This window comes from Notolepis coatsorum, assembly GCF_963971535.1.
Source record: "Notolepis coatsorum genome assembly, chromosome: 1".
NCBI classification, from domain to species: Eukaryota; Metazoa; Chordata; class Actinopteri; order Aulopiformes; family Paralepididae; genus Notolepis; species Notolepis coatsorum.
In genome coordinates this window covers 30,393,011-30,405,751 of record NC_140165.1, presented here as the reverse complement: position 1 = coordinate 30,405,751, position 12,741 = coordinate 30,393,011, and the positions used below count along the sequence as shown (strand labels likewise).

At 41.9% G+C, this 12,741-nt stretch overlaps 1 protein-coding gene across 2 annotated transcripts in view; it reads left to right on the top strand.

Moving 5' to 3' along the window:
• Positions 1 to 1,186: 1,186 nt before the first annotated feature.
• nlgn4xa (neuroligin 4 X-linked a) overlaps positions 1,187 to 12,741 on the top strand; it is a gene marked incomplete at its 3' end in the record, with an annotated part of 239,292 nt that continues 227,737 nt past the window's right edge. For both annotated transcript variants that reach the window (XM_084335479.1, XM_084335478.1), the window contains exon 1: positions 1,187 to 1,602. In XM_084335479.1, coding sequence (XP_084191605.1) covers positions 1,497 to 1,602 — 106 coding nt within the window. In that variant the 5' untranslated portion in view covers positions 1,187 to 1,496. The remainder of the gene's footprint in view (positions 1,603 to 12,741) is intronic.

The following is a 12,741-nucleotide window of genomic DNA, read 5'->3' as shown; positions in this document are numbered from 1 at the left end:
ACCAGATTGACGCGACACAAATTGACGGATATTTATCGGCTACTGCCATCGGCACATTTGAGCTTATCGGCCGATAGGCCGATGGCAGTCAACAAGGCACTTATCGGCCGATACCGATACCCGACCGATATATCGGTGCACCCCTAGTTGAAATGGTCCGAATCAAAAGTGAAATTTGTTACTTTTGTTGCAGTTTTTGTTGGTTCGGTTACGTTTCACATTGCCAAGTGACAAACCAACCAAAACGTTCTGTTTTATTGGACATCATCTTGAATCCTAATGAACATAGGTGCACAAAAATTATCTTGTGATCCCCACCTTGACTTGTGTTGTGAAATACTATATGTTTTCCAGTTCGCTGTCAGTGGTTAATTATGCACCACTGTAGGCTAACGTCACACACACGACTTATGCATGTGAGGTATTTATTTAGTATCACAACATTATTTGGCTATTTTGAACTTAGCAGCAGTGAAAATAATATCCTCATGACTGCCCAATCAGCTTCATTAAATGCGCAAATCAGGTATTTTTCTGCTCTTGGTCGGATTGCTTTCATACTGTACTTCAAAATGGAAGCAGAGTTAGACCATGTCTAGGACTGTGGACCTGTGTTTGGTGTTTTGGTTGTTTGGTGATGGACCTGAGTTTGATTACTGTCTTCACACCAACCCATACAAACCGCACCACAGGGGGTGAACGCTCCAGGGTTTGATCCAACCAGACTAAATAAGGCAGGTGTGAAGGCACCCTTAATGTCTCCATGTTGCATAGTCACAATTGTTTTTGTTTTCTCTTTTCCCTTCTGCAGAATATCCTACCATTCTGGAGATTGACCCAGAGACCTGGTCTGACCCAGAGACCTGGTCTTAGATTCTCTCCTGTTCCCGCGGAGGGCAGGGGAATTTGCACGGCTGCCACCGTTCTTGGACGCAGGCTCTCAGGATGGGGGGCGTTGAAACATCTCCTCTGTTTGGCCAGGGATCTGCACCTCAACTCTCTGCCTGAGGAGGGAGCGGGAGGCATAATCGGAGGCTGTGGTGGTGTTCGGGGACACCCGAGTCGTACCGGGGGGGTGGGGGGGACGGGACCGTAACCACAACCTACCTGCCGGGGCTCAGTGCAGCAAGCCCAGGAGCATGTCGCGAATTTCCATGTGGATGTCTTGCGCCACGGCCGGCAGAGCGCCCGCAGCCTGGGCTAACCTGCTGCTCTGGGTCGGCTTTCTGTCCGTCTGCCTGGATGCCGTCCGGACCCAGCACCAGCCCGTGGTTACCACAAATTACGGGAAATTGCGGGGTGTGAAGGTGACGTTGCCCAACGAGATCCTGGGCCCTGTGGAGCAATACCTGGGAATTCCGTACGCTCTGGCGCCGACCGGGGAGCGCCGTTTCCAGCCGCCGGAGCCGCCCACGTCCTGGCCGGGCATCCGGAATGCCACGCAGTTCGCCCCCGTGTGTCCTCAGTTCTTGGAGGACCGCTTTTTACTCAACGACATGCTGCCCGTGTGGTTCACCGCCAACTTGGATACGGTGGTGACCTACATGCAGGAGCAAAACGAGGACTGCCTCTACCTAAACATCTACGTCCCAACGGAGGACGGTAAGGTCCACTAACGTGATTCCTTTGTCCTTCCTCTTTCCCCCCGCACCTCCTCCTCCTCTTCCTTTTCTTTGTCCTCTGTCTCGTGACTTCCTCACTATGCCCTTAGGTCTGCTTTGTGCTCCCTGATACAGTTTTAGAAATAGCCTAAGTGGCTAGCGTGTTTTCGAAAAGTATCCCCCCATCCCCAACAGTTAGAAGTCACCTAGCTAATGGTCCAATCTCGGAGATGAGAAACAAGAGTATTTTGTCCAACAGGGGGGGGGGGGGGGGGGACCAGAGCCCTTAACTCTCTTAACTGTCGGGGGAGTGTATGATGGTGTATAATCAAAGTGCTGTAGAATGGGAAAGTGAATTCATTTGAAAAAAAAGAAAAGAATTTCATACCGCTGTCAGATTGAGAGCAGTCTACGTTTGCTCGCCTTCCACTCTGTGCAGAGGCCCCTGGTTGAGTGGAGCACTTCCGACGCGGAGTAGGTCTGACACTCCTCACACCCCGCTGGGGGGAAAACCACTTTACCCATCCAAGGCCTTGCCTATCAGTGGCCGTGGACAAGAGAGAGAGAAAGTATGTTAGATTAAACAGCCTATCAGTTGTTCAACTTAGCTGGTAGGCGCTTTGAGGTCAGCGACGTAACAGCCTCTCAGCGGACTGTTTTCCACGAGGCGCAGCCCGCTGCGGCCTGGGGGGGGGATGTTAGCGAGCGATGTAAATGCTGTGTTTGTCAGAACGTTCTCTTTTTTTCTCCACCCTTTTTTTTATTTATTTTTAAACAACTCAATGTTACATTTTGTTTGAGCTCTTGAGTACATGGTAGATTAAAGTGTGCAAGAGAGGGGATAATCTGGCAGTGCTAGGTTGGATACACAGACGTTTCAAGTTTCAAGTTTCTTTAATAGTTGTCATACAGAAGTACAGAATACTTTTATACAAAATGCTTCTTACTGTTGCGCTCCAGAGACTGTGCAAGACAAGATAAGTATGAAATAAAATAACATAGTAAAATTAGAAGTAAAAAAATGAGGTCACAGTGTTCAGTTTAGACATATGTACAATGTTCGATGCAGAATAGACATAGTTACCATACAATATACAATACTGTGCAGTGTACTAATATATAATACTATATAGTGCAAGGCAGAAATGGAGAAATGGGACGAGGTTGAGAGAGACGGGCTGCCATTCTGAAATGTCTCAATAATGCATATTGTGTTCACACGAGGGACACGGTGATGGTCTTTCTCACTATGTCTCTGCACATTTATGTCTTTACATCATCAGCTGGACATTAGTTGTCTCTGAGCAATACGGATATTCATTAGCCTATGGTGTTAAACTGTACCTTTAAAGTACCATACTAGTCTTTTTTTATTTTTATTTATTTTTATTTATAGACAATGTGCATTTACATTAATCATTGTTACATGAAAATATGTTTGCACCAGATTTAGCAGAAGCTAATTTCCATCTGTAGTCTATCCAAAACACATGAAATACAAACAGTGCAAGAGTTCAAAATATATATACACGTAAAATGCCAGACAAGTTCCACTTTTGCCTTGATACAAGGAAGCAAACAACATAACTTCTTTCTTCCACAATCTTGGATCTTGTATTATAATCTTGAGGTTATTTTCAGCCGATTCACAAATAAAGAATAAACACCACAATAAACCTGTGAAAGTCACCACCACATCTGACACCTGTCATAGTGCGTTTATTTACCATTTTAGTCATGTGGTGACTTTCTTCAGTTCATCTTCAGATACAATGGAAGCCTGGTAAATTGGCAGACAATATGTATTTATTATTATTATTAACTCATTCAGCGCCAGCTATTATCCTCATCCTGTAGTCAATGGGCCACGCTAAAAGATAGGCATTTTCACTGTGCGTCACGATGTTTGCAGAGCTATATCTATATTCTATATTATAGCTGGAGACAATATTATGGCTCATTTGACAGTCACTATTTCTCGTCCAACATGTACATTTTCTTTTCATGTATACGTTTGTGTGTTATCCCGTGGTGAATATTGTATAGTTTCAGAGTGATCCGGGCTAATTCCTGAATGCTGCGTTATGGAGCGCTGTGTGAATTTTGCTAAAGTCGTTCGCGTTGCTCGCCTGGACACGTTACTATTTCAAAATCAAAGCTATATAATAGGTATTATATATATAATAGGTATTATACACCAAGAGCTGATGAAGCAAGCAGAGGCACTTGTACACACCTTAAACCATGGAGGGCAATCTGATTTGGATGGGAAGGAGCTGGCTCAGGAGTTGGACAATTTGATGTGATTGATGGCTTTGCAGCGAGGAAGGCCAGAAGGATTGCACTGTAAATGGAAACCAGTAGGAGCTACAGGCTAACCTTGAAGTGTGGTGATAGGGAGTGGAATGTAAATAGTTCTTTAGACACAGTGAATTTGTAATTTTTATTTATTTGTTTGTTTACTTAGCATATTATATTTTGATTATATATGTGTAACATATTTTACAATACATAATTTTATTTTAAAGCAAATTTGCACGTTATTTTATTGTTTGTTATTATTATTATTATTATTATTATTATTATTATTATTATTATTATTATTATTATTATTATTATTATTATTATTATTATTATTATTATTATTATTATTATTATTATTATTATTATTATTATTATTATTATTATTATTATTATTATTATTATTATTATTGTGTGTTAGCTAAGTTGTTTATTTGTTTTAATTCTTTAGTGTGCACTTTACATTTATTCTTAGCTCTTGTTCTTGCTTGTAAAAAATAAAGGTGCAGTACTTTACTGTATAACTGTTAACCCTTTCACTGCCACACGACGGAGGGTTAACCCTTTACTATCACACAACCGACGGTCGTGAAATGTTCCCTTGTTAGAGTTTTTTTTATGTAAAAATAATGGTTGCAGATATAGAGGGGTGCGCCAAAACTGCGCAGAGCAAAAAAATAATAATAATACAAAAATAATAATAAAAAAGTGGTGAATCTTGCCTAGGGCGCCAAATGTGCTAGGTCCGCCCCTGCACACACACACACACACACACACACACACACACACACACACACACACACACACACACACACACACACACACACACACACACACACACACACACACACACACACACACACACACACACACACACACACAAACACGCACACACAAACACGCACATACACAAACACCCTAAACAGTTTTGCACACATTCATTTACTTTGACAGTTATTGAGAGTAAATTAGTTTGGATATGGCCACCAGTGATGACATTTCATATTTGTGTTGTTGTAATTATGGCTCCATGAATAACTGAATAACTGAGGGTGAAGTGCCCCTTTTGTACGGTCTTTAAACAATACTGTTTTACATCACAATGGTAAAACCTTTCAAAAAACAAGTACATACAGATACAGCCATGAAAAGTCCTGGAACAACTGTTTAGGGACCGTTTGGGGGCCGTTTGGGGGCCGTTTGGGCATGGTTAATGGTAACAATGACCAGCGGGGGCGCTCTCACACAGCTGGTGACATCTGCCCAACGCGCCGGCTTTTTGTTAATGCATTTAAACCACCATTTGTTAAACCATGTATTATTTTGGCCATATAGTGGCGCTGTTGCGAGTTTGTGGATGCTGCGCTGCTGTATCCACATTTAGGAGAAGAAAACGTTTGTTTACCAATAGGTTAAACTGTTTTTGGATCTGTGTTGGCACTCTTTCAACAGTTGGATTTACTCATGAATTGTGTTTTGAAACGCGAACGTGGAAGCATTAACCTGTTGCCTTTTGCCTTTTGTAGATTTTAGTTCAGCTTTTAATACGATACAGCCGCACCTTTTAATTGAGAAGCTGAATGGGCTTAATGTCCACCCTCTCATTATAAGATGGTATCATTCCTTTTTAACTAACCGTACACAGCGGGTCAGTGTTAACGGCACTCTTTCAGAATCTAGAACCCTGAGCACTGGAGCTCCCCAGGGTATAGTAAGTTCACCTGTGCTTTTTACCTTATATACAAACGAGTGCAGAAGCATCTATCCTAACAACCGCTTCATAACATTTTCTGATGACACTGCCATTTTAGCTCTAATTAAGAATGACAGTGACCTAGCTGACTATTATTTGGAAATCCAGAGGTTTGTAAACTGGTGCGACAATAACTGTCTGGTTTTAAATGTTAAGAAGACTGGGGAGATGGTGTTTGACCCCAGAGGTGTTGGGGACCACAGGCCTGTGGTCATCCACACACAGTCCATCTCACAGGTCTCTTCATATAAATATCTTGGGATTTTTGTCGATAATACACTAACCTGGAACAGACAAACGTCTTTCTCTGCTCTGCATCCCCTTAAACATTTTGTGTGTATTGAGCCGTACTGTATTGTTCCCATTCTGCAATCAGTTAAATAAAGTTTTCATTAATTCATTCTGAGGCATTTTAGTCAGATGTGGTGACTCAGACACATTTGTCAGATATGGTGTTTCAGAAGCCTACGACAGCAAAAAATAACTACAACATTTTCCAGTAATGGTAAAAGATCGGAAATAATTGCCATCATTTTTGTATCGAGGAAATAATTACTTGGAACCCACTTGTCAAATTTGCCTAGATTTGTAAGTACACTAACCGCTGCTACTGTACTTATACTCATCATTATTTTCTCAGTTTTCTCAGCTTCAGATGTATCATTTGATTTTTGTTATAGCTGTTTAAGTGCACCCTCTCTGAGCACAGTCAACACTAAATATGCTGAGGGGGCGTGGCCTTCTGGTCATTGAAAGGAGATCTAGTCTAGTTAGTATCATAATACTTGAAGCTTTCAAATGTATGGGAGGTTGACATTGGCTAACAGTGCTAGCAGGTGATAAATACATTGTCACAGTTGCTGTGGATGTTTTTGAACCACTACAATTAATTAAACTATAGCAATTACGTGTTTGTGGACTAGCTAGCTGATATCCTTTACAACTACTGACAACTAACTAATGGGCCAATCAGGGTGAACCGAGTAGATTATTCAATCTTTTCAGGGAACCAGGGGGATAGACATCAAAGGGCTTTAGTCGTAATTTTCACAACAACAGTTCTAACATTTTGTGTAATCTCCAGGGATGGATAACTGTGCAATATATTCTAGGATCTGAGCAGACTGCTTACTGAAAGTCGACACAAACTATTTATTTTAATTATGTGAGTTTTTGTTTGTGATAGACTCTTCATATCCATAGATTTAACTTAACCATTGAGTCACCCTTGTGGCAGTTCTGGTCAAAAAGCTCTTTTTTTACGTGTGTTTGTGGATAGCGTTGGCTAGATTGTATGTATATGCCAAAAAAGTAGCTCAGTATCACATATTGGACTCACATTATAGTAATCCATGTTTTTTTTTTTTTAAACAATCACTATTAACTCATTCTGCGCCATCGCTTAATCCGAGAGATGGCGCTAGAACGCCACCACTTTAATCAATGGGGGGACTGCGAGATTTGTGAGTGCTTAAAATATATCTTAAATTATAGCTATGGGTCTAATACACCCGTCGATTATCAGTGAGTTGCTTCCAGTCAACATGTACAAAACGGATTGTTTTTTCATCGGTACATTTACGTTTTATACCGTTTTGAATACGAGTATCGTTTTGGTGATTTCTAGTAATCCCAGGAAAAGACGCGATACACTAATAGTAATAGTAATAGCAATAGTAATAGTGGAATACACTAAACACGTTGTAATTTTTCGCCTGATTATCGAATCTTCCTGAAATCAACGCTAGATCATCATTAGTATCCTTCCTCGTGCAAGAATGAAAAGAGCCCTGGCCCGTGCCCCCCCCCCCCTCCTGCCACCAACGGCACACAGCCACACATACACACACAGAGACAGCGTAGATCGGGGTAGAAATAAATATCAGATCAACGATCAAATTTATAGATAGTGTTCTTACCTTGTATCTGATGTAATGCAAAATAAATAATCCAATTATCTGATCACCATTCCAAATACTGCTTGTGGAGGTCCGTCGCACATTACCGAGCGGTACACACGAACGGGCGGGCGGGGTTACTGTTCCATGCCATCGTTGTATATGCCTACCTCGCCTGAGTATTTAAACCCTGCCCGCATGGCTCGGATCATCCCAGAAAAGAAACAACACCATTTCTAATGGAGTGCAATACCAGCTGGAAGGCGTAGGCAGCGGTATTTGCCCTTTTGCAAGCTCAGACCCATTCCCAATGATAACATCAGGCTGGATGGATGAAAATGAATGGATATCGCTAATAAAAGAAATAACGATTAAAACCTGACTATACTCTGGTCTGGCGCTGAACGGTCTGCGAGTTAACCCGACTATCATCATGAGTGGCGCTGAATGAGTTAAGCGTGTGAACAACAAGTGTCACACCTTTCACCTTAGTCGCACAACTGGACAGGTTAGGGTTAGAGTTAGGGTTAGGGTAACCCTAGGGTAACCCTAACCATAACCCCAACCCTAACCCTAACCCTAATTTAAGAAATGGTTAAAATCCTGAAAATGAATAAATATTCGATATGTATGGTGAGGACTAAAGTTAATAATGATATTCATGAAAGAAAATTGGAACAATACATGAAAAATATATGTTTTACTGAGATCGCAGTTTCGGTCACTAGGGAGACAGGTAGTGTTTTTTTTTTTAAGATTGACTCAAGGGTTAAAGGGGACATATTGTGAAAATTGCCTTTTCCTTTTCTATTGCATTGTACAGAATGAAGGGTTGTCCCAACACTGAGAACATGTAAACATGTACATTGAGCCTTTTCTGCAGTTCAGACAAGAAACCTCCTTCTTTAACCTCTTAACAGGCGCCCCAAAAAATTGCCATTTTTGTTTTCGTTTGAGGACTGCATACTTTTTTTGCAAACCAAAATACTATACTTTATACTTATAGCACATGCATAAGCCTGGTCTCTTTTGAAAGATAACATAGAGCAACATAGGTCTGAACTTGAGTTGTAGAAAAACATGTTACTCAAATTTTTCTGTAGTAGTTGCAATATCCAAATATAGTATTTCCCAAAAAATTGGTATGAGCTGGAAAACAACCTTGCTCCATAGCCTGAAGTCCTATGTAGTACATGTCCAAATGTCATAGAAATCCGTTCAGAAATGAGTGATTAGGAGCGATTTTGATAAAAAAATTAAATAAAGCTCTGCAGGTTTCAGTTTTCTCATTGACTCCAATGCATTCGGCGTTTTTTTCTCTTCCTGTTTTTGCTTGTGACTTTTCACCTAGATCCCTGATTCGCAGATTCCCACATTGGGTTTCGTTGGTTACAACCCTGTCCAATAATTTTCGAGATCGCCAAATGATTGACGGAGCTAGAGCCCCGGGAGTCGGGGGTGGTACTCAAAAAACTGTGTACTGCTGTGTACTTTGGCGTACGCCTCACATATCGGCATGTAACTTGAGAACCACTGAACGGATTTTGTTGCCTGAAACGGCAATCGACAGGCAACAAATAGGGCTTTAATTGTCTCTATATAGCCGCTAGAGGTCGTCGTCAAAGTGGCGCGTCGCGCCGGTGGGCAAATCGCCCTCAAGAGGGCCCGGGCCATTGAACATTAAGAGATTAAACGAGTATGTGCATGTGAAGATATTTTAATAAAAGGCGCATGTACAAGATGGCGGCTGGCATGTAAATATTTTCTAGCTAATGTTGAACTTAAAATATGTTTCTGACAACATTTTTAAAGACAATATTTCTATGCTATTGCTGGATCTGGAGTAGGGTGACCACCGATAATGGGAAGTTTGTCCCGCTGCAACAGAACAATGTCCCGCATTTCAAAGATCATGGTAAAAACAATAATAATAATTATTATTATTATATATTTTTTTTAAATGTTGTTCATTTAATGCCTCGCTCCAATTAAGTGTGTCAGTGTCATTCGAGTCAGAAGAAACCTGCACCTCTACCCCTGCGGGACCAGCTGTGTATAGGTGTAACAGAGTGACAGCCAATGAAATGGGTGCATTTGTCACGCTGTCCAAGTGCTGAACTGCTCTCTCGTGCAGCCATGTTGACGGTTTGAAGCCCGCTCGGGGCAAAAGCCTGTTGCCTGTCCGCCGACCCTCTGCCTGTGAACACACACCTCTACCCCCAAATTGCCGTATTTATGCGTCGACTTTAATAAACGGCACGGCTCAAATACTTGACATACCGGAAAGACAGTTGCGCTGTCTTTAAACTGCTAATAATACTCCATGACTCCGGCGAGACACCTCGCTCACCACCTCGCCCGCCACTGCCCCCATAGACACCGGGTCTGGTAGAGCCGGTCTAGGCTACAGAGTGGAGAGAGAGAGCCTCGCCGAGCCAGCCAGCCAGGGCACGTTTAATGCGTGAGGGGAAAGAAGAAAAAAAAGTTAAACGCAGGCTGTGTGTTCTCAGTGAGAAGATCCTCCTGCAGTGCTTATTTTGTGCAGTCACAAATCCCGGTGCTAGGTGAAGCATCTACAGTTTAATAAGATTAATAACAAAATCTGCTATTTATATAGCCTACCGTCGGCGTCGAATATGGAATAAAGGCATTTAAATAATAAATACATTTCTTTCATTTTAATTAGCAATACATTTTTTTTCAATAAATATATCATATATTTTTTTCCCTCACCTACGTGTCCCGCAAAAGCTGTGCTGCTGTCCTGCGACTGAACAATTTTGACCTGGTCACCCTAATCTGGAGTCATATTTGATCTGCAACGTCTAGTCTGAAAGTTGGATCTGAATTTCATTCTGATGGTAGCCTACAGGCTCATGCACCATTGCTAGATGTACGATAATTATCATATTTGTACCATAACATCAGCTTGTTCGTTACAGACACAGAAATAGCCTGTTGAGAACAGGACTGAAACAGAGGGGTATAGAGGCTGATAGAATGCAGAGTGTTTTTCTTTCATCAAAAAAACTTCCAAGACATGTTTAGGAGACCTCAAAGACCTATATTAACTTGTTGAAAAGGACTACAATATGTCCCCTATGATGTTTCCAAATCATTATGTTTATACCCACGCTCTGAAAACTGTAGCCTTATTTCTGCAGATCAAAGTCCTGCTCTTGGTTACAGATGTGAAGGCACTGAAATTGTCCAAAACGGAATTGATAAAGAGAGGTGCATGGAAACTGTCAGCATGCAGAGTGGTATTATGGTCTGTATCCTTGCCCAACAACTAGTACGCAGCTCCCCTGAGGGATGTTTTTGTGATTTTGAGGTCCAGAAAGTTTATTTCCCCCTTGCTGTGCTCTAAAGAGAGTTCCACACTGTCACAGGTAAAGTTAAGGTAGCTGTGGAATTCCTTAAGGTCTTGTAAAGTCGCCACTGTAGCACAATATCAAGTCATCTATATACCTTCCATACTAGATAATCTTGTCTTGATGAGGGTTGGAAGGACTAAGACCAAAGATGAACGTTTCCTCCCAGAGTCAAAGGAAGAGGCATAGTTAGGAGCAAAACTGGCGCCAACTGTTTTGCCTGAACAATTTGTTCTGGAACACAAATACAATGGACCTCATGCACCATGATATCTGTCTTGCCATCCACTATTAGATCTGTCTTACTGTTCACCATTAGATTTGTCTTACCATCCACCATTAGATCTGTCTTACTTTTCACCATTAGATCTGTCTTGCCATCCACCATTAGATCTGCCTTACCGTTCATCATTAGATCTGTCTTACTGTAACTGAGGGGTACAATTCCCTGACTGTATTGATAAGTATGGTATCATTAAACCACCACCGCTTTATGTACTTTAACTACTGGCCATACAGTACACGATATCTAAATATGATGAACACTTTCCCACCATGAAACCAGGTCCACACAAAGGTAATAATCAAATATTTAATATATAGCAAAAGGTACATATAATATTCACCATTACATTTATGATTTGAATGCTCTTGTAAGGCAAATGAGTACTCGTAGGCAAATCAACACTGAATGTCCAATCTCTGGTTACGCAGGAAGCAAGTATACAACCTGGCTCTTAGGGAATTATATCTATGGTCACTTAATGATTATAGCTGGATATACTGTAGGGGTCCTGCCGGTTGTAAGCCAGTAGGGGGGGTAGGAGAGCCGTCGGCAGTATCCCGTCTGGTCAACGATTTCTAGGGAGACTTCACGTACAGAAGACAGTGCAGTAGAATCTTGATCCACAGATGAATACACCTTGGCTCTCTTGGAGGCTGTAGCTGTAGCTGTAGCTCCACAGTGAAGAAGAAGCGAGGCGACCTCAGTCTGGTCTGAGCGCCGTCTCACCTTGACTCCTTTCGGGGTAGATCCAACACTCACCGGTGTTGGCGATTATCCGCTCCACAAATCAAAGTACCAAAGCAAATATATATTCCATGCCGCATAGGGCTCAGCAGTCGTCGGGTAGGTAATCCAATGTACAGGTCCACTCGGTCCTCGCCTAGAACTCCTCGGATGAAAGCACCACGTGTGGTCTGCCCAACCTGGTTAAGACTCTAGATAACACGAGGAAGCGATGGGGGTGCTGCTCACTTTAGAACTCTAACCGCACGATGCACCATACATAATAGACTATTATTACTTAATAGAAATACGGTGCCAAACTCTGGCAATTCAGCTATTAATTCGCACGAGGTCTCAATGCTACTCTAAGGCCAAACAGGCCATACTACACCGCACGCGGTATCGTGGGGTGAGGCTTCACGTTCTGTTACTTAGTTGGGTAGAAGGGTAAAGGACTAAGAGGAATTCTACATTTCTTGCGCCATATTTATATGCACGGTGGACAAATAGTGCCACTCTGCTTTCGGTAGCCGTATTCCTGCGCGGAGCCGGGGCTAGTAAGGGCATGTCTCGTCGGTACCTTTGAACTTGAACGCCAGGGGCTGGTCCCTGGCGCCTGGTCCTTTTGTCCAATAAGAGAATGAACTATTATGGGCTGTAGTAGAATAAAGGAATATTCCGTGTATATGCACAAGGAATATACAAGGGATATCAAACGATATACAAATACTATTCAATATATATCCATAAATAAATATATATATTCGGTTTAATCTGATCCTTCACAACACTTACCGTGTACCAT